This window comes from Haliotis rufescens, unplaced genomic scaffold (assembly GCF_023055435.1).
Source record: "Haliotis rufescens isolate VD_foot unplaced genomic scaffold, xgHalRufe1.0.p SCAF_11, whole genome shotgun sequence".
In the NCBI taxonomy this organism is placed as follows: domain Eukaryota; kingdom Metazoa; phylum Mollusca; class Gastropoda; order Lepetellida; family Haliotidae; genus Haliotis; species Haliotis rufescens.
Window position 1 is genome coordinate 11,556,817 of NW_025963791.1, and position 22,409 is coordinate 11,579,225.

At 40.4% G+C, this 22,409-nt stretch overlaps 1 protein-coding gene across 1 annotated transcript; it reads right to left on the bottom strand.

Moving 5' to 3' along the window:
* Positions 1-1,628: 1,628 nt before the first annotated feature.
* LOC124141188 lies at positions 1,629-21,680 on the bottom strand. The gene is made up of 11 exons (XM_048392243.1): positions 21,638-21,680; positions 19,963-20,198; positions 17,225-17,326; positions 11,323-11,501; positions 10,239-11,129; positions 8,221-9,702; positions 7,217-7,350; positions 5,985-6,091; positions 4,659-4,691; positions 3,642-3,683; positions 1,629-2,645 (listed from the first exon to the last, which is right to left on the bottom strand). The coding sequence occupies exons 2-11, from the start codon at positions 20,195-20,197 to the stop codon at positions 2,590-2,592; spliced, it is 3,261 nt and encodes a 1,086-aa protein (XP_048248200.1). The 5' UTR covers position 20,198; positions 21,638-21,680; the 3' UTR covers positions 1,629-2,589.
* Between the last annotated feature and the right edge of the window lie 729 nt (positions 21,681-22,409).

Sequence of the window (22,409 nt, forward strand, 5' to 3'; positions counted from 1 at the left end):
AAAACACATACACACACGCCCACGATACCCATGCATGCATGCCAACACGCCCTCACACACACACACTTACACATACACGCACGCACCACCACCCTCCCTCACACACGCACGCTCGCACGCACACATACACGCACGCACCACCATCCTTACACGCGCACGCTCGCATGCACACATACACGCACGCACCACCACCCTCCCTCACACACGCACGCTCGCACGCACACATACACGCACGCACCACCATCCTTACACGCGCACGCTCGCATGCACACATACACGCACGCACCACCACCCTCCCTCACACACGCACGCTCGCACGCACACATACACGCACGCACCACCACCCTCCCTCACACACGCACGCTCGCACGCACCACCACCATCCTTACACACGCACGCTCGCACGCACATACACATGCCCACGCACAAGCGTTAGCTTCGGGAATGTTACCCTGAGTCAATTTATGTTATTATCATGATTTGGATGATTCTAAAACTTGTTTTCTTATGAATTGTTTCTTTCAACTTAAGTTGCACTATTTATACCTTATTCTGTGTAACATTTTACCTACTATAGGGTCTACTGGATTTTAGCCTGTTAAGCTAATAACGATGAAGAGAGATACGCAAATAGTATTACGAGATAAACTGACAGTGTCGCAGCATGCTATATTTACAACCCACTTGCCCGACAAGCGAGTTTTAGTGGACTTACGTGTTAGCAACAACAATGCCTACTAGTAGATGTAAGGGATCACAGTCGTGTATAACATCGGAATTAGCTGTGCATAGGTATGACCCTTAGTCGTTGCAGCATCTCATGATCGTTGCTTGGTGACATAGATTCCTACCTAGTGAACCAAAGTAATAAAGTGATTCACCAACAAGATCTGTGTAACTCACTTACTCAGTCGCTTGTATTTTGCAACTGTGTTAAGTAGGAAGAAAGCAATGCTTGTTTGTTAAAAATGTTTATTCAATGTAAAATGTACATAATATTCATTATAAATTTTAAGTTTCTCTTTTCATGTTGGTTCCCCACATGGGTACAATGTGTGAAGCCCATTTCTGGTGTCCCCCGACTTGATATTGCTGGAATATAGCTAAAGGCGGTGTTAAGACATACTCACTCACTCTTTTTGTGTTTACAAGTTAAATTGAAGTTCAATCAAAAAATGACGATGGCCCCAAACGTATGTCTGAATGACTTCAATATAAGGAATTGTTTACATGTTGCGAAGTTTTAAATATGTATGTATATGCATGTGCATCAAATTGGTTGCAGCCTTCTCGACGTACAAGAAAAAATATCAACGGTCATCGTTTCCGGTTTTTACTTGGACAACAAATAAGATGATGGACAAAGACATAATGTCCTATCATTGGCAAACTGTTGTTAATTGGGAATAATTTATTGTGGCCTAACCAGACAACCATGAAATATCGTATTTTAGTTAGTTTAAGAATTTTCCACAGAGAACAGCCACTTACAAGTTCAAAGAGTTCCGTGAGGTAATACATGTACAGTAAACTACGTTTATAACGAACACGCTTATAACGAACTGACGGATATAACGAACTTACTTTTTTGTCCCGACTATTTGCTGTAGTTATGTTGTATACATGCATATAACGAACTACGGCTACAACGAACTAAAATTAGTGGTCCCTTTAAGTTCGTTATAACTGTAGTTTACTGTATGTAAGTCAGTAAAACAAAATTTATAGCGACGCACGCGTTCCATGATTTAAATAATCCGATCCCCATCGTTCAATCAAATTATCGCTAACGACTCAAACTGCTTAAGGTGTTTGAAGAATGACTGCTTAATATAGAAAGTTCAGTATGTGAGTGAAGATGTGCTCTCCGATTCAGTGATACGACTATACTGTGTGTTACATTTACTATTTATATTTAAAAAATGTGAAAAATAACGATTTGAACAGAAAATAAGTAAATCAGAAAAAAACATACGAGATGAATTTTTTTCAATAAAATCTACAAAACCCTTTCCATAATCATAGGGCATCTCATTGTACGATTCCGACTATATCATAAGTATGTGCTTAGAAATCACAATCAAGTAATAATGACACCAGGTGTTCGCAAAAAGAAGGACTCTACATTGTCCAGTCTCCGCTTGAGCTCTGGTGCAGATATTGTAAAGTGTATTACACGCCATTGCTTGATACATTGACAGTGAAAGAGAAATTCAAGCTAGCATTTAAACATGAAACTTGCAGGTATTGCCAACTGGATCAAGTCTTGCTCGAAGCAGAATGTATCTTCAAGGTCAACTGAGGGTTAAGCAATACTGCTAGAAAGTCGTTTAAAATCGTCAATTTCGGTTGAAGGCATTGATAGTTTTATTAAGAGAATATTTATATGTACAAGAAAACGTTGCGTTTTCGCTGTTGCCTGCACTCAGTAGTTGAGTACCGTCTCTTACATCTGTATCGTTTCCAAACTTCATGGCACCATTACATGGGTTTTAGTATTGCCACAGTACTGGTTTACAGTAAACACTAACAATTGCCCCGAGACAATGGGCCATCGTCAAAGATTCGTCTTGGAACAGCAGGGCATAGTTACTGCGCCGGCAGACTTTCTCTCCTCGCTTCCGGCACTGCCCTCAAGTACATTCCTGTAGAGTAGAGAACATGCTTATAGTTATATTTTCTAGTGGTTTGCACTTTGTATGAAGACATTATTAACGCAGCATTGGGGGTTCAACTCTGGATATATACAGCTACATTTATCGCACTTTCGTAAAATGGCAATTCGCAAGCTATAATCAACTGACAAAATCCAGACAATTTAAGGTCAAAATACTCTGTGGCCTCTCCATACACACATGCCTATACACATACAAACACGCCCACACGCCCCCCCCCCCCCCTTCCACACACACGCCCACACATACACACACACACACACGCTCACACATACACACATGCCTATACACAAACACACACGCCCACACATACACCATCTAGAAAAAACTGAAAGATAAGGTGGTTCTGAAAAATCAGACAGGTACCCTAATAATCGAAATAAGAAATATACCTGAATGTCATTAATCCAATATGAACACGGCATATAATTATATTAAAAAATAGAATCGTTCAAACAGAAGGCGACTAAAATTGCGTTTACAATACTGTGTGCAGCCCCCCTCTGCACCAAATGAACATTTTGATATGTTTGTTCTTTATTACATAACTTTACAAGTAACGTCAACGAAACTGTTTCGACAAACTGTGCAAACCTTTTTGGCCACAACAAATCCGCTAAGTGATCTGGAACGTCTTTTCTGTGTTACCATTGTCTAAGGTATTTTTTGGACGTTCTCAATTGTAACGTGCGGATGATGTAGACATGTATACTTTCCCTTCATCAATAATCATCCGTCCGTGCGCTGTATTCTAGTAACGATCTCTGGGCCCACTTGCACAAAGCGATCTTAGCGCTAAGATGATCTTAACTCCCATACTTCAGCATAGGCTTACAATAGTCTTAGCGCTAAGATCGCTTTGTGCAAGTGGGCCCTGGTATGGCCTGCACAGTTCCACATCTTTTTTTATTTTTTTGTTTTGTTTTTGTATTTATGATTTTTTTTTCACATCCATGATCTACTCACCTCTGTCCTCTGAGGCAGACAGGACATCAATGGAGTCATAATCTAAAAATAACATGTACATAATAAAATATCAAGAATTACGCTTAAGAATATGGTAAACTGTCTGCTGTTGTCAACTGTTTGTATAATTTACCTTCAGTACATTGAGAGAGAATCCGTACTCATTAACAGAGATACAGTGATCTGTCTCAAGATCCCACTGATGGTTCATATGAAATGCATTCGTGGTATGCGGACCGGAACTATGGTACAGTAGACAGAGTGCCTGCACGGAGAGCGCAAGATTGGTGTTCGATCCCTGGCCGCGTCATACCAATATAGGTTGATAGATGGTACTTGTTGCCCTGGCTGGTGCTTGACATTGAGGGTACAATACAAAGAGTGGCTCGTAGTCATGTCACATTTGCAGCATAAGGTAAGTTGGCTAGCACTATACTAACGGCTAAATCCCGGATACATACACACGCATGCAGTAAAATCCTCTTCAACTCGACGGTAACTCGACATTTCACCCCACATCATGGTATGTTACCATAACTCTACACTCACATCACAATGCTCATTGCATATTGACCGCCTCCGTGGTTTAATGGTAGAGCGTCCGCCCGGAGAGCGGAAGGACCGGCGTTCGATCCCCAGCCGCGTCATACCAAAAGACGTTAAAAGATGGTACTTGTTGTTCCCCTGTCTGGCGCTCGGCATTAAGGGGCTAAAACAAGGACTGGTCGGCTCGGAGTCAGTATACTGTGTCTGAGTGGGGTATTCATGTTAAACTGCGGCATGGTATCACAGTGTGCTAGCACTATAAATCGGCATCAGTCCGGACTAGTACAAGCAGCCACACACACATACACGTGCATGCACGTCGCTATATAAGTGCAATAATCTTGGACGCGACGTAAAACCCTATTTCACCTCACCTCACCTCATTGCATATTAAGTTAGGCGGCTGTTAAATGTTTGATAAACTGTTAAACACGCTCTCGACGAACATTTCTGACATGCTAAATGTATTACCTGTATCTGCTTTATCTCCACTGTTGGGCGCCCCTTCAAACAAACGTTAAATAATAAAGAATCATTGGTCACCAACCCCCAAATATGACATATATGACTGGTACGAAATTCAGGTAAGGCAGATTAAATACAACAATGCAGAAAGCATGTCATTTTAAGTCCCGAAAGATCTTGAAACAGACAGTAACACGCCTGAAATTTCACGCACGCACGCACGCACGCACGCACGCACGCACACATACGTCGGTACACACTCCTTATACACTACAGCTATAACAGAACCATATATCCAGTCACCTTTATAGGACAAGACAGCACTTTCAGTCTGATGACATTAACCATGGCCTCAGCCATGAACATAGAGAATGTTACAAATATGTAGTTGCTATCGCTTACTATTCGTAAAGTCAATGTCTAAAGTATAACGTGTAGTTGTTAAGCCCTTTCTATACCTGGCGATGCAACATCCTTAGATGATAGAAGACGAATCTGAAGCTTCACTTGGAGTTTTACAAAATAACATTCGACAATGATGTGTGTGTGTGTGTGTGTGTGTGTGTGTGTGTGTGTGTGTGTGTGAGTGAGTGAGTGAGTGAGTGAGAGGGAGTGTGTGTGAGTGAGTGAGTGAGTGAGAGGGAGTGTGTGTGTGTGTGTGTGTGTGTGTGAGTGAGAGGGAGTGTGTGTGAGTGAGTGAGTGAGTGAGAGGGAGTGTGTGTGAGTGAGTGAGAGGGTGAGAGGGTGAGTGAGTGAGAGGGTGAGTGAGTGAGAGGGTGAGTGAGTGAGAGGGTGAGTGAGTGAGAGGGTGTGTGTGTGTGTGTGTGTGTGTGTGTGTGTGTTGACACGACCATGACGTATGACAGTTGTTGATTTGGTTGTGTATATTTCATATTCGTTTTCGCATGCGTTTGACCACATATTGCCAAAGTTTGTGCCATGTGTCATAATGTGATCTTTGGCGACCTTCACCTGGCTCCAAAACGTGATCACTACAAGATTTATGGTTTTCCAACCAGATATACTCCAGGTATCATACAACGAAATTCTCACAGTGACCTTGACCTTTTAAAAACACCAAATCACACGTGGAATAATTCCCCAGGGTTGCATATGAGAAAACCAATATGGCAATGGACAAATTCGAGCAACATATCTACACTGTAGTATAATGTATAATATATGACAGGCCAAATTATATTTGCTAATGTGAGACATAAGTCCAAGTGATTTATATACATTTAAGCTGTGTACATTCCTCCCGTTAAACAGTACCCATATTTCCAGACAGCTAAAATGAGGTTCCCATTAAATAGCGATGAAAACTGTTACCCCTTTGGCGTCTGTATTTTACACACATGACGATGACCGTCACAGCCAGAACAAGGATAGCTGCTCCTTCCCCTGCTAAAGCCGCCATCAGTTCAACAGAGATGCCGCTGACAATAGAAGACAACAATCTAGTGTCAGGGAGTGTCGTGCAATGCTGAGCCGGCCTGTAAACAACCTAAAGACCAGGCAAACAAGTTTACGATAACATGAGATAAGGTCCGCTGCATCGGTGCGCGATGACACACAAATTACCTGGTCCTATAATGTCCAAAAAATGTTTAAATTACAGAGTGGAACAATTTGAGCTGATTTACTGATGGAGTGAGTGAGTGAGTGGGTGGGTGAGTGAGTGAGTGAGTGAGTGAAGCCGCTTTGAAAATTCCAGTTATCGCCCTGAAGTGCCGAATGGGATGCAACTCTGCACAGCGAGTTGTGGCGCCGTAGACGACTGGGCCACAAGCGCCCCCTGTTTTCAGTCGAACAAAGATTTGAGTGACAGGGAAACAACAAAATAAGACATTTTGAGCTGATTAAGTGAAGTCATTAGTTGATAGTTCAAAACAACAAAGTAAAACATGTTGAGCTGATTAAGTGAAGTCATTTGTTGATAGTTCAAAACAACAAAGTAAATCATTTGGAGCTGATTAAGTGAAGTCATTAGTTCATAGTTCAAAACAACAAAGTTACACATGTTCAGCTGATTAAGTGAAGGGGCGGTCGGGTAGCCTAGTGGTTAAAGCGTTCGCTCGTCACGCCAAAGACCCGGGTTCGATTCCCGACATGGGTACAATGTGTGAAGCCCATTTCTGGTTTCCCCCATGCCGTGATATTGCAGGAATATTGCTAAAATCAGCGTAAAACCTTACTCACTCACTCACTCACTGATTAAGTGAAGTCCTTAGTTGATAGTTCAAAACAACAAAGTAAAACATTTGGAGCTGATTAAGTGAAGTCATCAATTGATAGTTCATAAAACAGATAGGGCAGGGTCATCAGTAAATGCTATTTACCTCTGTTATCCAGGAATTATTTAGCAGTTTGTGTCGGTGTTGATCACAAATACAAGCTGTATCAAAGTTCAACTATCTATTTAAGAACAGTTCCCAATTCAATCACAGCTTACAACGTGTATATGATCCTGAATCAAAATTCGTTCTTAGATAATCACGAGGAACAGGACAGCAGAAAACGTAAAGACAGCTAAATGTAATCCTTATACCAGTCAAACGTACCTGGCCATACCCGCTGTTGTTTCAAATGTACACTTGTCGCACTCATATTGACTTGGGCAGTTTGCAGTGTAGGTAATTCTCAGGTCCTGTTCATCCATTTTGAAAGTGAAGACGTCCCCAGCGGCCATGCCAACCTACCCAAGAACATTATAAGCATCATCTATGAAAAAAGGCATTGAATGATGCATACATATGGAAGGGTGGTCACACAAGGTGGTGGATGGCAATGTACTTGAACACTATTTGTTCACCTTCTTTTCAAGGATTGAAAATAAAGACGCACAGTGTCTTTTTTGTTTTGTGAATTAATTTTATTTCAGTTCTTCAGCGGGAAAAACAAGTTCTCATGTCATCAATTTTACATGTATTGACACCAGATGGAACTTTAAAACGTTGATATTCTTTTCAGATATAATAATACATATGGCCTAATTTCATTCCAGGTAACATAACCTCGTTAGGACATGTTTTCCAGTGGCCTAAAGTGAAACATACATTCCATTTATTGTACAATTTACAAGTGGTCACAATGTTTCCACTTTAATCTATAAAATATCTGATCAGCACGATGTATTTCCTTCACAGTCGGAAAAGTATGAAACCCATTTCTGGTATCCCCCGCCGTGATATTGCTAGAATATTGCTAAAAGCGCATAAAAACACACTCACTCACTACAGTAGGAAAAACAGTGAGCACAAAAAGTATATATTAACAAATCTGCGGTGAGATATACTTCTTTCACTTTTACCGAAGAGGTATAGATAATCAATTTCAGTTTTGCATAGAGTTCTTAAATACAATACAACGTCTGTCAACATCATCATCAGACATAGATGCTCGTGTAGATGGAGAAGTCGGGATTTATTTATCAATTTTTTATCATAAGATCATCTGACAGATATAAGTTCATTAGATATTTGATTAGTTGATGTTACTGCTTGTGGAATTTTGAGATCCTTAGGCAGAAATTGATATAAACGACATACACGCATAGAATACTTACGTCTTTGTATTCAAGGTCATCAGATCCAATTCCTGGAACTAGCTGAGAGATCCGAAATCCACTTGCACCATTTCCGCCCTCATCAAATACACGACGTTGTTTGCCGTCCCTGTAGACGTCCAGCTGAACATCTTTGGTGTAGCGGATCAGCTCAGAGGTTGAGTATTCTGGACACTTTGTGGCAGTCCCTCGACAGACATGATGAAGGCTGCTTCTGAAACCTCGGACCAAGGCATACAAGGCAGTGGTAGCGAATGGGACCCATGTGTCAATCTGATGGTGACTTGAGAGCAGTGAGGAAGTACATTCCTGTTTGTCCTTTTTCAGAAAACTGCCTGGAAAGAAACAGTTTGCCCTTTTCTCCAAAAATGGTCTCAGCCAGGGGTTTACATCGGAAGAGCTGCTGATATTGCGAAAATACTGTTCAAAATGTGGGTCAACTGGAAGATCCTGAGCCATGGTGAAGCTTCCTTTCAGGTTGTAGTTGCCTTTAATAACGTTAGTCCGTCTAGCCCAGCCCTCTCCAGATCCAAAGAAAATAAACTCTCCCAGTTTAATCTCTTCACTGACAGCTGTCATCAGAGCTGGTGTGGTGTGTGATCGGGAAAACACAATCACCATTCTGGCTGCCCTAAACTGTCTCAGTTTATACACGATGCCCACATATCGTTTTGGATCAATGTCTTCTTTCACTGGTACGCTTTGTGCTACACAAACTCCTGCCTTGTTAGCTCCTTCCAGGACAGAATCCCGACCAGACTGTCCATACGCCTCATCAGTGTACAACACCTGGATGTACTTGGCTCTGAGCTTCTTGGCTACCTTCATCATTGGTTGCACTTGGTCATCCAGTGATGATGCTGTTCTCATGAACGTTGGGTATTTGTTCCTCGCTCTTAACTTGGAACTAGTAGAGGCATAGGCTATAAACAGTTGGTCCAGTTGTTTCATTGTGGATGCTAGTGGAATGCTGATCGAACTCGCTAATGGCCCTATGTAGCCAATTACTTTGTCACTTATCGCTGAACTTTGGACCCCACCCCCGAGATGAAGTTCACCTTTATGTAATTTCACAATTTTATCCCTAATTATCACAGGGTTGTTGCATGTGTCCAGCACAACCAACCCTATGGATGTGTTACCAAGAACTGATGGAAATTCTCCTGTTTTGTTGTTCACATCTTTTGTAGCAAACATCAAAGCCTCTGCAATGTCTACACCTATAGCTGACCTTAAGGGGCCACACCTGAAGACGTTTAGGGAGTCTCCATCAGTGCTTCGTCTGTTGTGTATGGGAACAAGAGCAACAACATAATAGTCCCCTTTAATGTGTATGATCTCCTCCAATGGGTCTTTAAGGCATTCTGGACAGTTGTATCCCTTGTGACAATTACCAGGAACTGGGCTGCCCTTTTTGCCAGATTTATCGAAGGATTGAATTTGATCAAGGGACAACTTCAGTGATCCATTGAAAGAGCCAACCTGAAATGCAAAGAAAAATACTTTTGAACTGTTGTTAAATTACTTCACCTGTGTGCATTTAGCAAACATGTGGAAACGCGAACTCAGCGGTACATCGGAGAAGATGTATATGGCACTATGACCTTTAAGAGTCATGCAATCTAACTGGTCCATAAGCAGTATCGAACCTTCTTGAGACCATAATTTCTAGACCACAAGAGAAAACATTTATTTAGAAGCACTTCATTCACACACTGCCAAGATGGACAATTTTAAATACTGGTCTGACTTCATTAACGTTGCTAAACACTGTGTTACGTTTCCTAGAATATTCAAATTAAGCGTGGCTTTATATATCAGGCGGAAGACTTGACGAGCAAAGGCTGGTGTAAATGGCGGGTGCTACTGGTAGGGCAGGTAATGTTTACCATTTTCGCGAACACCTGGTGTCATAATTGATTTTCAGTGGTCCATTCATATAATTTTCACAGCTATTTTGTCCTTTACGCCCAATGGAATTTTCTTGCATTGAAAATTTATATTCCATTATGACCTACCTTATGAAAGTTAAATTCTGTATGATTCCTCTTGTAGTTGTATATTTCGTACAAGCTCTTCTCAGTGTACAGGTGCATCTCGCCTTTGCTGAAGGATATGTTTCCCCTTCCTGGAAATAAACTACCCATCAGATCTGAGGGTTTCAGTCTCAGCTTTTCAATTTCTGCAATTAAGGTTCCCTGTGATACGTCTCTCATGGCATTGCATATTGTGTTCCCTGCACCACAAGTCCGACTGATGACGTTCTTGAAGACCTGTGCCATCACACCAGTGGCTAGAACTGCATAGGAAATAAAGAGAGGTTGTTGGGTGATTTCATAGCTGTTGGACGAGTCACTCCAGCACTTGATAATGTCAGTTTCTGGACGTAAATCGCATCCAGTCAAAGACCGGAAGTAAAGGGATAACCAATGGTTTTCTTTTGCTTCTTCACGGAATGTTGTTGCATTTTGAAACAGAGTGTTCCAGTGAGAGGTAAATTCAGGTATTGGTTCATACACTGGAGTCGGTAGAAGAAGCCCTTTTGCTCGATCAAATACATTATTCTGACCGTTTTGTAGATACGATGGTTCCAGTGCTAACGCCTCGGACACAATCATCTGAAACTGATCATTAAGTAGGTGTTCATCAAGGTATTCCAAAACTCGAGTGACAGTCTGTCTTCGTCCGAAGAACACCATCCCTGAAACAGGGCTTGACTTGATGTCCAACTTTTCTCGCAGGGAAACAATACTGCTTGTCGTAGTGATCATTTCAAATACAGGAATGCAGATTCCCCGACGTTCAGATTCTACTTTCAAAGCTGTTGCACCTTCAATGCTATAGGAATCATTCTCGTAGCTAATGGCAACATAGTTCCATTTCAACTGTTGAATTAGCTGCAGCATGACCTGCGAAGATATGATAGATATGTTCTCAAGAGATGCACCTCAGGGGAATGATAATAATTAATGCAGTAACCTGCGGCATTAATAATAGGGCCAACAGATATGATATACAGAGGACACAGCGTGATTTAACATGACAAGAGTCTTGAATTGAAATGAGTTTCAGATTGGCTTTAAAATGCTTGTCTTGTCTTACCTCCACTTGGACATTGTCTGCCACTATGACACGGTACAGATTTTTGTAGATAGTTTTATCGGTGAGACTGGCGGCTGTGGCTGAGTAGCTGACCTGTAGCAGACGATCGTCTACCGGAAGTGAGCTTAGCAGACGTGACACTGGCTGAGTTTCTGATGTGGTTTCTGGACCAAGAATACCTGAAAATCATCAGGAAAATACGCTATCAAGATACCCGATCATTCAATATCCTCTGTGTGAAAGTTCTTCAGGAAATATACTGTCTAGTACACTAGATTTCAAGTCAGTGTGTAAAGTTGTCATTGATAGAATGCAAAAACTGAAAATAGGAACAGATTTGGAATAAACCCATTCAAAATCTGGTTGCCCTTCAGGAATAGTATGTAGGCTTTCCAAATGGCAAGGCCTCCGATTACATAACCCTTATGTGCCAGCATCACTATATTAATTATTTGATTAAAGAGCTTGGTCTAAGTGACATATCAAATCATGCCACCTGTATGACCTCAAAAGACTCCATTCCAAAGCTCCATAAAACTAAAGGAAGATATCGCAGGGTCCAGGAAACGTACCACTAAATCTCTGCCTCAACGATCATCTATGAGGAAGGATTTGGCTGGTTGGTTTGTTGTTTAACGCCGCACTCAGCAATATTCTAGCTATATGACGGCGGTCTGTGTACATAATCGAGTCTGGACCAGACAATCCAGTGATTGATATCATGAACATCGATCCAGGCAATTGGGATCAATGACATGCTTCAACCAAGTCAGCGAGTCTGACCACCCGATCCCGTTAGTCGCCTTGTACGACAAGCATAGTCACCTTTTACGTCAAGCATGGATTATAAGAAAGGACTTTTTTATATTCACAGAAAGTATTTGTGACAAGTGGAATTAATAAATACCATGTAGTTTCTATAAAACGCAAAGGATTTTTGTTTGACTTCTTACAAGCTCAGAAAAGAACCAGGTTCAATTCTGTCAAAACATTTGATTTTTCAACTTTGTACACCACTATCCCACATGAGAAACGTAAGGAAGGAAAAACTTTATTCTTATTTCATGTACTAAGTCACTATTGTGACCGCCTCCGTGGTCTAGTGGTAGAGCGTCGGCCCGGAGAGCGGAAGGTCCGGGGTTCGATCCCCGGGCGCGTCATACCAAAGGACGTTAACAGATGGTACTTGGTGTTACCCTGTCTGGCGCTCGGCATTAAGGGGCTACAACAAGGACTGGTCGGCTCGGAGTCAGTATACTGTGTCTGAGTGGGGTATTCATGTTAAACTGCAGCATGGTATCTCAGTGTGCTAGCACTATAAATCGGCATCAGTCCGGACTAGTACAAGCATGCACATCGCTATATAAGTGCAATAATCTTGGACGCGACGTTAAACCCAATTTCACCTCACCTCACTAAGTCCATTGTTACTTCTTCATTAGTTTCATTATCAAGTGATATAGTTAGTTGTTGTGATGTTTCAGAAAGGTCTTTTTTCCCACGTTCCTTTTTCTTTGGCAGACGCGTACGAAATTGTCCTATCGTGAATCATTAGTATTACTACTTCCCAAAACATCTGATTTACCCACCTGAACTAGAAATGAAGGAGACCAGTTTCATGTTTACATCTGCGCACAAAACTTCAGAATGATAACAAGAGTGCTCTGAGAGCACAACATCCCCCGCATGAATTTTTTTAACGAGTCAAATGAAGCTCCGTAAAACAGGGGCATCTTGTGTGTAGAGTGTGAAGAATTGATTTCACAAGCTTAGTACCCTCTCTCACAATTAGGCAAATGAAGCTCCGTAAAACAGGGGCAGTAACTCTGTCAAAATTAGTCGAAATGAAACGGGACTGCGATATGCGTATCATCAACATGTCAACATCTTGTGTGTAGAGTGTCAGGGATATTCTCTGGAAACTGTAGGAGGAGTTGATTTCACAAGCTTAGTACCCTCTCTCACAATTAGGCAAATGTAGCTCCGTAAAACAGGGGCAGTAACTCTGTCAAAATTAGTCGAAATGAAACGGGACTGGGATATGCGTATCATCAACATGGCGACATCTTGTGTGTAGAGTGTCAGGGATATTCTCTGGAAACTGTAGGAGGAGTTGATTTCACAGGCTTAGTACCCTCTGTGGGACGAAAAGACGGACAGACAGACAGACGGACGGACGGACGGACTGCGCCACGACATAATCCCCCTGCGGCCATTCTGGCCCGGGGGGGGGGGGGAGGGATGACTTCAGCTTTCCAATAGTCAACTTGCCTTTACATCCATATTCCAGCAGCTCAAGTCTTTGGTGTCTACATTTCACAACGTTTGAGGTACGATTGAGCATACTCTACGAATATTTCAAAGAACGTCGTACGACTCTATCTCAAAAGTTGTTTGATCAATGTTTTAAGAAGGCCCCATGAAAGCTTTTTAATGGTAGATATGTAGCGGGCATGTCCGATGCAATTCCCTATTTTGACTTGTGCCTAATGTTCCCGTGTCTTTTTCAGGTGAACAGTTTACTTGCTTTTACATGTGGTTGTGACGGGTGCCACCGGTGGGGAAGGATAAGCTCACCTTTTTGCGAACACCTGGCCCCGGGATCATGAAACTTACTTAAGACTATATTTTGTCTTAACTCTTAAGACAAAATTCGTGCTAAGCAAAATTTGAGCTAAGACCACTTTCATGATCCCGGGGCCAGGTATCACTATTCACTCACCCAGACAGTGTGATTAAAGCTGGCATCCATACAAACTGCTATTTCTGAACAGTATGAACAAAGAAGTTGCCATACAAATTGTTTGTTATTAACAGTGTAAATAAAGAAGTTGCCATCCATACAAAGTGCCTTTTATTGACAGTGTAAATAAAGAAGTTGCCATACAAAGTGTTTGTTATTAACAGTGTAAATAAAGAAGTTGCCGTCTATACAATGTTCTTGTTATTAACAGTGTAAATAAAGAAGTTGCCATCCATACAAAGTGCCTTTTATTGACAGTGTAAATAAAGAAGTTGCCATACAAAGTGTTTGTTATAAACAGTGTAAATAAAGAAGTTGCCGTCCATATAATGTTTTTGTTATTGACAGTGTAAATAAAGAAGTTGCCATCCATACAAAGTGCCTTTTATTGACAGTGTAAATAAAGAAGTTGCCATCCATACAAAGTGCTTTTTATTAACAGTGTAAATAAAGAAGTTGCCATCCATACAAAGTGCCTTTTATTGACAGTGTAAATAAAGAAGTTGCCATACAAAGTGTTTGTTATTAACAGTGTAAATAAAGAAGTTGCCGTCTATACAATGTTCTTGTTATTAACAGTGTAAATAAAGAAGTTGCCATCCATACAAAGTGCCTTTTATTGACAGTGTAAATAAAGAAGTTGCCATCCATACAAAGTGCCTTTTATTGACAGTGTAAATAAAGAAGTTGCCATACAAAGTGTTTGTTATAAACAGTGTAAATAAAGAAGTTGCCGTCCATATAATGTTTTTGTTATTGACAGTGTAAATAAAGAAGTTGCCATCCATACAAAGTGCCTTTTATTGACAGTGTAAATAAAGAAGTTGCCATTCAAAGTGTTTGTTATTAACAGTGTAAATAAAGAAGTTGCCATCCATACAAAGTGCCTTTTATTGACAGTGTAAATAAAGAAGTTGCAGTCCATACAAAGTGCCTTTTATTGACAGTGTAAATAAAGAAGTTGCCATCCATACAAAGTGCTTTTTATTAACAGTGTAAATAAAGAAGTTGCCATCCATACAAAGTGCCTTTTATTGACAGTGTAAATAAAGAAGTTGCCATACAAAGTGTTTGTTATAAACAGTGTAAATAAAGAAGTTGCAGTCCATACAATGTTTTTGTTATTGACAGTGTAAATAAAGAAGTTGCCATCCATACAAAGTGCCTTTTATTGACAGTGTAAATAAAGAAGTTGCCATCCATACAAAGTGCCTTTTATTGACAGTGTAAATAAAGAAGCTGCCATCCATACAATGTTCTTGTTATTAACAGTGTAAATAAAGAAGTAACCGTCCATACAAAGTACTTGTTGTCAACAGGGTAAATATAGACGATGTCGTTCATATGAAGTGTTTGCTACTTGCTAATTTGTCTCAGATTTGTCCACATTATGCTGAAATGTCATTTGTCCTCATTAAGTAATCAGGTAGAGGAAAACTGATAATAGTTACATTCAAAAGTGTAAGCGGTGTCATATTATATATCCCTGTATTGTATGGTGACTAGGTATGTTTTCAGCTCCACTTGCAAAACCAGACATTACAGTAAAGTACGGTTATAACGAACTCAAAGGGACTACTAATTTTAGTTCGTTATAGTGAGTTAGTGAGTATGGTTATACACCGCTTTTAGCAATAGTCCAGCAATATCACGGCGGGGGACACCAGAATTGGGCTTCACACATTGTACCCATGTCGGGATTCGACCCCGGGTCTTCGGCGTGAGGAGCGAACGCTTTAACCACTAGGCTACCCGACCGCCCCTTAGTTCGTTATAACCGTAGTTCGTTATAAGCATATATACCGCATAACTACAGCAATTAGTCGGGACCAAAAAAGTAAGTTCGTTATATCCGTATGCTCGTTATAAGCGTGTTCGTTAAAACCGTAGTTTACTGTATTTTGATTAAAACTATGAACCTAAATAGTATAAAAAAAAGCAAACATCTTACAACAATCTATTTTCTTTTGGTTGAAGACAATTATTTTATTTTTGCCAAAGTCTGCAGCATAATTATTTTTTCAAGCCTTTTCTTGGACAATCTGACTATCAGAATATCCTCAGACTAATTCCTGTATGTGCGTCGCTGTTATTAATTCATCGAGTAAACACACATATTTTTCCTGTCGCTGAATAGGAAGTATAAAGTGTATTCAGAAAATATCGTAGTTTAAAGCAAGCATTTGTGTCAACACGTTCATGAATTCGAGATTACTGCTTTTGTGTGTTTTGCGCTAAAGCTTAGAACCAGGATATTAATCGTTTGCTTTTTGTGTCCGTGATTGTGTCTCATTCATTTTTAAAAAAAGATTAAGTTGCTTAAATTTGGAATAGGTCAACTTTGTTAATTTATAAGCTCCCGTATAAATATTTCTTTGTACATTTTCAGGTCTTTGAAGAGGAATATCGCACAATACATATATTTCCTTGTCAAGTATTATCGTGCCTGGTCTTGATTCTTTATGACGATGAATAATGACTCTACGAAAGCCTAATGGTGCCACTCTGGTAGCATATTTTTTCTTAAATCGGTAGTTCTCGTTATTTGAATCATTTGTTTACTTTCTCGAAATTTCGATTTTCTCCCCACGTTATTTCGATTGTAACTTCGTAATTTCTAATATTTTCTCGCTACTTCGATTTTTTCTCGTTATTTCGTTTATTTTCTCGTTGCTGTAGGCTACCTGACCTTCCTCGTTGCTTCGAGTTTTTTCTTGTTATTTCGATTATTTTCTCGTTATTTCAAAAACTTACAATTTCGATTATTATGTCGTTATTTCGAATATTTTCTCTTTATTTCAAAAACTCGAAATTACGAGAAAATAATTTAAATAACGAGGATAAATTTGACATTTCGAGTTCTCGAAATAACGAGAAAGTAATTGAAATTGCGAGAAAAAAAAGTCGAAATGACGAGAAAATAATTGAAATAACGAAATATTTCGATTTAGGAAAAATATAATTATGCTACCAAAGTGGCACCATTAGGCTTTCGTATGATTCAGGCATGGCAAACCACAACGTCCCGAAGACACAGTAAATATAGCACCCTGCAATTGACCCAGGGTCTTGGCGTGACGAGGTCTATTATAAATTACTGTAGGCTACCTGACCGTCCTCGAAACTGTTAAAATAGCTTTAGGAGCCCCCGGTACCTACCATAGAGAAATGATGTTTCATTGCGGGAAGCTGTCTCTATCAGTTCCAATGTCTGTTTCACGGCGAGAGCTGGCAGAGAACACGTCTTGTAGGCCATCAAACCTATGTTAACATCGAAGAAAAAACATATGCTATAGTTATATAACATCGAAGAAAACACATATGATATCTACAGCATCGAAGAAAACACATATTCTATAGTTATACAACATCGAAGAACAAATATATGATATCTACAGCATCGAAGAAAACACATGTGCTAAAGTTATATAACATCGAAGAAAACACATATGATATCTACAGCATCGAAGAAAACACATATTCTATAGTTATACAACATCGAAGAACAAATATATCATATCTACAGCATCGAAGAAAACACATGTGCTAAAGTTATACAACATCGAAGAAAACACATATGATATCTACAGCATCGAAGAAAACACATATTCTATAGTTATACAAAATCGAAGAACAAATATATATCATATCTACAGCATCGAAGAAAACACATGTGCTAAAGTTATATAACATCGAAGAAAACACATATGCTATAGTTATACAACATCGAACAACAAATATATGATATCTACAACATCGAAGAAAACACATGTGCTATAGTTATACAACATCGAAGAACAAATATATGCTATAGTTATACAACATCGAACAACAAATATATGATATCTACAGCATCGAAGAAAACACATATTCTATAGTTATACAACATCGAAGAACAAATATATCATATCTACAGCATCGAAGAAAACACATGTGCTAAAGTTATATAACATCGAAGAAAACACATATGCTATAGTTATACAACATCGAACAACAAATATATGATATCTACAACATCGAAGAAAACACATGTGCTATAGTTATACAACATCGAAGAACAAATATATGCTATAGTTATACAACATCGAACAACAAATATATGATATCTACAGCATCGAAGAAAACACATATTCTATAGTTATACAACATCGAAGAACAAATATATCATATCTACAGCATCGAAGAAAACACATGTGCTAAAGTTATATAACATCGAAGAAAACACATATGCTATAGTTATACAACATCGAACAACAAATATATGATATCTACAACATCGAAGAAAATACATATGCTATAGTTATACGACATCGAAGAACAAATATATGCTATAGTTACACAACATCGAAGAAAACACATATGCTATAGTTATACAACATCGAAGAAAAATGATATACTCCAGTAAAACAACATCAAAGTAAACACATTCTACAATTGTTACGCCGTATTTACCCGCGGGGTGGTGGGGGTGGGGGTGGGGGTAGGGGTGGAGTGGGTATATAGATTCCCAGTAACCCATGCTTGTCATGCGAGTAAGTGCAGTCCTGCTTGGTGACTTGTGTGTCGTCGTGTCCTATTACCCATGCTTTGTATCATCTGTTAGAGAGGTACAGACTCGATATTAGTTAGGGGCACTCACTCACTCACTCACTATCACACTGTTACGTCGTAGTCAGTAATAGAACAGCTATATCACGGTACACGTGGATGTAATTGAATCTGGATCAGACAAACCTGTGATCGATGTACATGGACGATGGCACATATTCAGTCACAGCTGAAAACCTAGCATCCCCGTGCAAATATCCACTAGATTCTCGTTTAACATGCATGTAGTGACAACACAATGATCGGTTGCTCAGGCCTGCTGATGTGGTCGATGTTTTCTCGTGGTGGACTGAAGTCCCCGCGTTTCGTCAGAAGCCCCGTGGCATTTATCAATTAGGCTGAGTTAACCACAAAAGAAATGTTTGGGCCGAGACATAAAAACACAAACACGAACCCCCTCCAACCCCATGAGCGAAATATTTCTTCAGTGGTTCTCTTTACCATCTTCCCGAGGCAAGGGAATTAACTGACTATAAAAGTCCAGTTTCCACCCTTGCCGAACTTGCTGGAATTCTGGAGTTACATTTTGGCTGGACTAACGAGTCTATGTACAGTCCAATCAGAATCGCGTAACGAACGACATGGATTTCAAGTTGCAGATTTCGGTCGACTGCAAGATTTGCAAAGCATGCGTATCGCCAACTGGGCGTCGACAGATATTTTGCGATTTATTTCATGTTTTTAATCAAGGTGCTCAAGTGATTTGATTCACTTCGCGGGGTACGGCCCGTTATATTACAATATAGAAGAGACATACCTCGTAATAGCCACTGGTGGCGCTACGATCGACCCCAGAAATTCCAGCCTAGTTCGGCAAGGGTGGAAACTGGACTTTTATAGTCAGTTAACTCCCTTGCCTCGGGAAGATGCTCTTTACGTGTAAGTAGCACAATCTCTGCACTTGTAATTCAAGAACCTGCTGTCTCACAGTAAACGTTTTAGTGATGACACCAACACGAACGTCAAGATCAAAATCATTATTGTCACTAAGTGATGGTGATTGGTTTGACGCCGCTTTGAACTGCATTCCAGTTATATCATGGTGTGTCAAACTAAGTGAGGGAGGCCTCGGACGTTTACCACTTCACCGCGAGCACGTGTATGGTGCTGACACACCTAGAAACATAATCAAGGAGAACAAGGATTCGAACCCACGATTATAGGTTATAATGGACGCAATTTCTTCACAGCTAATTAAGACGAATGGGATGAAGGCCTGGGGGTCAATTAGTTGCATCATGCATCAGCTAAGATTCAGGAAATAATTAGCATGTTATACTTCTACCTACCTAGGGTGATCCCTGGGATGAAGTTCTGGCGATTGAGTTGCTTGAGGGTCCATCGAACGGCTTCGTGAATTTGAACAGAGACACGGTCGATGCCGGCACACTGGCCGCCTTCACTTGACTGTATGGAGAACAACCCTCCCATCAGGATATCCCCCGGCAACGTGACGACGTTCTGTGACTTCCCCGGCACCACGATGACCAGCACCGACAGACAGATTGATGCAAGGAGTGTCATGCTGCAAGAACGCAGGTAATGGGTTGGGAAATCCCTTCACATTTATAGACCCAATGATTTACATACTATGAGTTACATAGGAGTGAGTGAGTTGGGTTTAACGCCGCTTTTAACAGTATTCCAGTTATACGGCGTGTCAGCTTAATGTGGGAGGAAAGCCCAAAGTGATTCAGGTCTCAGACGTTTATCACTTCGGTGAAACCCAGGAGCACGGGTATGGTGCTGACAAACCTAGAAACAAAATCGGGGCGAACCAGGATTCGAACCCACAATTATAGGTTTCTGGCGTGTCCAAGGGACGTAAATCGGGGCGCCTTAGACGACTTGTCCACCCTTGACCCCGAGTTACATAGGATAAAAGGAAGATGGAAGACTGTGATATAGAAAACACATACACACATACAAACAGACAAAAACAAACACAGACTCACACACATACACAGACACACACACACACATATGTACATACAAAGACACACATACACACAAAGACACACAGACAGACACACACACGATTTGATCAGATAGCCAAATCCAGTCAGATCCCAAAGTAGAAAAACCCAAAGGAAATAATACACGTCCGCCCGGAGAGCGGGAGGTCGGTAGTTCGATCCCCCGCCGCGTCATACACAAAGACGTTAAAAAGTTGGTACGTGTTGTTACCCTGCCTAGCGCTCGGTATTGATAGGCAAAAACAAGAACCGGTCGGCTCGGAGTCAGTATTCATGTTAAACTGCGGCATAGTATCTCAGTGGACAAGCACAATAAAATCGACATTAGTCCGGACTAGTTGTTTTACGCCGCACTCAGCAATATTCCAGCTAAATGACGGCGGTCTGTAAATAATCGAGTCTGGACCAGACACTTCAGTGATGGATGGCATGAGCATCGATCTACGCAATCGGGATACGATGACATGCATCAACCAAGTCAGTGAGTCTGACCACCCGATCCCGTTAGTCGCCTCTTACAACAAGCATAGTAAATATTGAACATTGAAATAAATTTATCATCTCAAACTGGATTCCACGGGAGAAACCGCTTGGGTGAGATCAAGCGATCTCTCCCAGGGAAGATCACTTCAATAACTGTAGTTTTTACTCTCAAGACACTGCTGATGGCTGTTTACAAATTGAAAATGATGTATCTATAGAATCTCATCCTTGTGTCTTTGGTCTCGGGTGAGATTCTCTATGTGGCACAATACGTCACTGTGATAAACTAGTCCTATACTGCGAAAATATCTGCTGAGCTTACCCAATGGTGAAATTCAACGAGGTTTCAGGATATAGACTAGTAAATCAAATGTTAAATATCTGCTAAATCTTAACATATACACTTTTAAAGAAAGTAAAATCATCGCCCTCATGAAAACCTGTAATCTTAATTATAAATAATGTGGATGAAACGAGTTAAGAAAGAAAGCATCTATGATCTAACCTTGCCTCCAGTGTCCACAACTGGGTTCAGTCTGCTTCCTTCTTGCGATAGAATAGACTTATAATTAAAGCTGTACTTGTATTTCAATCGCTATCTATTTCCTTGCAGCGCTGTACGCATGCGCCCGGCTGTGTATAGCTATTATTCATGCATGGTAAGGTTCAGTATTGAGGAACGTTTATTGCCTAAAGATTGAGGCGCCTGGGCGTGGGCGGGTAAGTGAGTGAGTGAGTTGGATTTAACGCCGCTTTGAACAATATTTCATTTATATCACGACGTGTCAGCTTACTGTTGGAGGTAAATCCAAAGCTACGCATGTCTTAGACGTTTACCACTTCGGTGAAACCCACAAGTTAAGTATGATGTTAACAAACCAAGGCTTTCATCAGGTCAAAAAGGGATGCAACTCTGGACAGTGAATCAGCGCCTTAAAACATAAGGTTTACCGTGAGTGAGTAAGAGTGAGTGTTTAAAGCCGTACTCAGCGATATTCTATTTATATGACGACGGAAAATTTCAGACTGGAATAAATAGTAAGTCTATTTTATACCTTGTGTATCTTTAACTTCAAACGTCAAACAAATACAGTTTATGTTGTCAAATACAAGTTCTGACACTAGGTATATGTTTCTTGAAATAACTACTTAAACAGGAGGCATAAAATATACTTGTTAATTCTCAAAATGACCTTGCATTCTTGTGATGAAAAAAATTTAAAATAATAATATCATAACCCGACAATTAATTTTAAACCAAAATATCAGACACACTT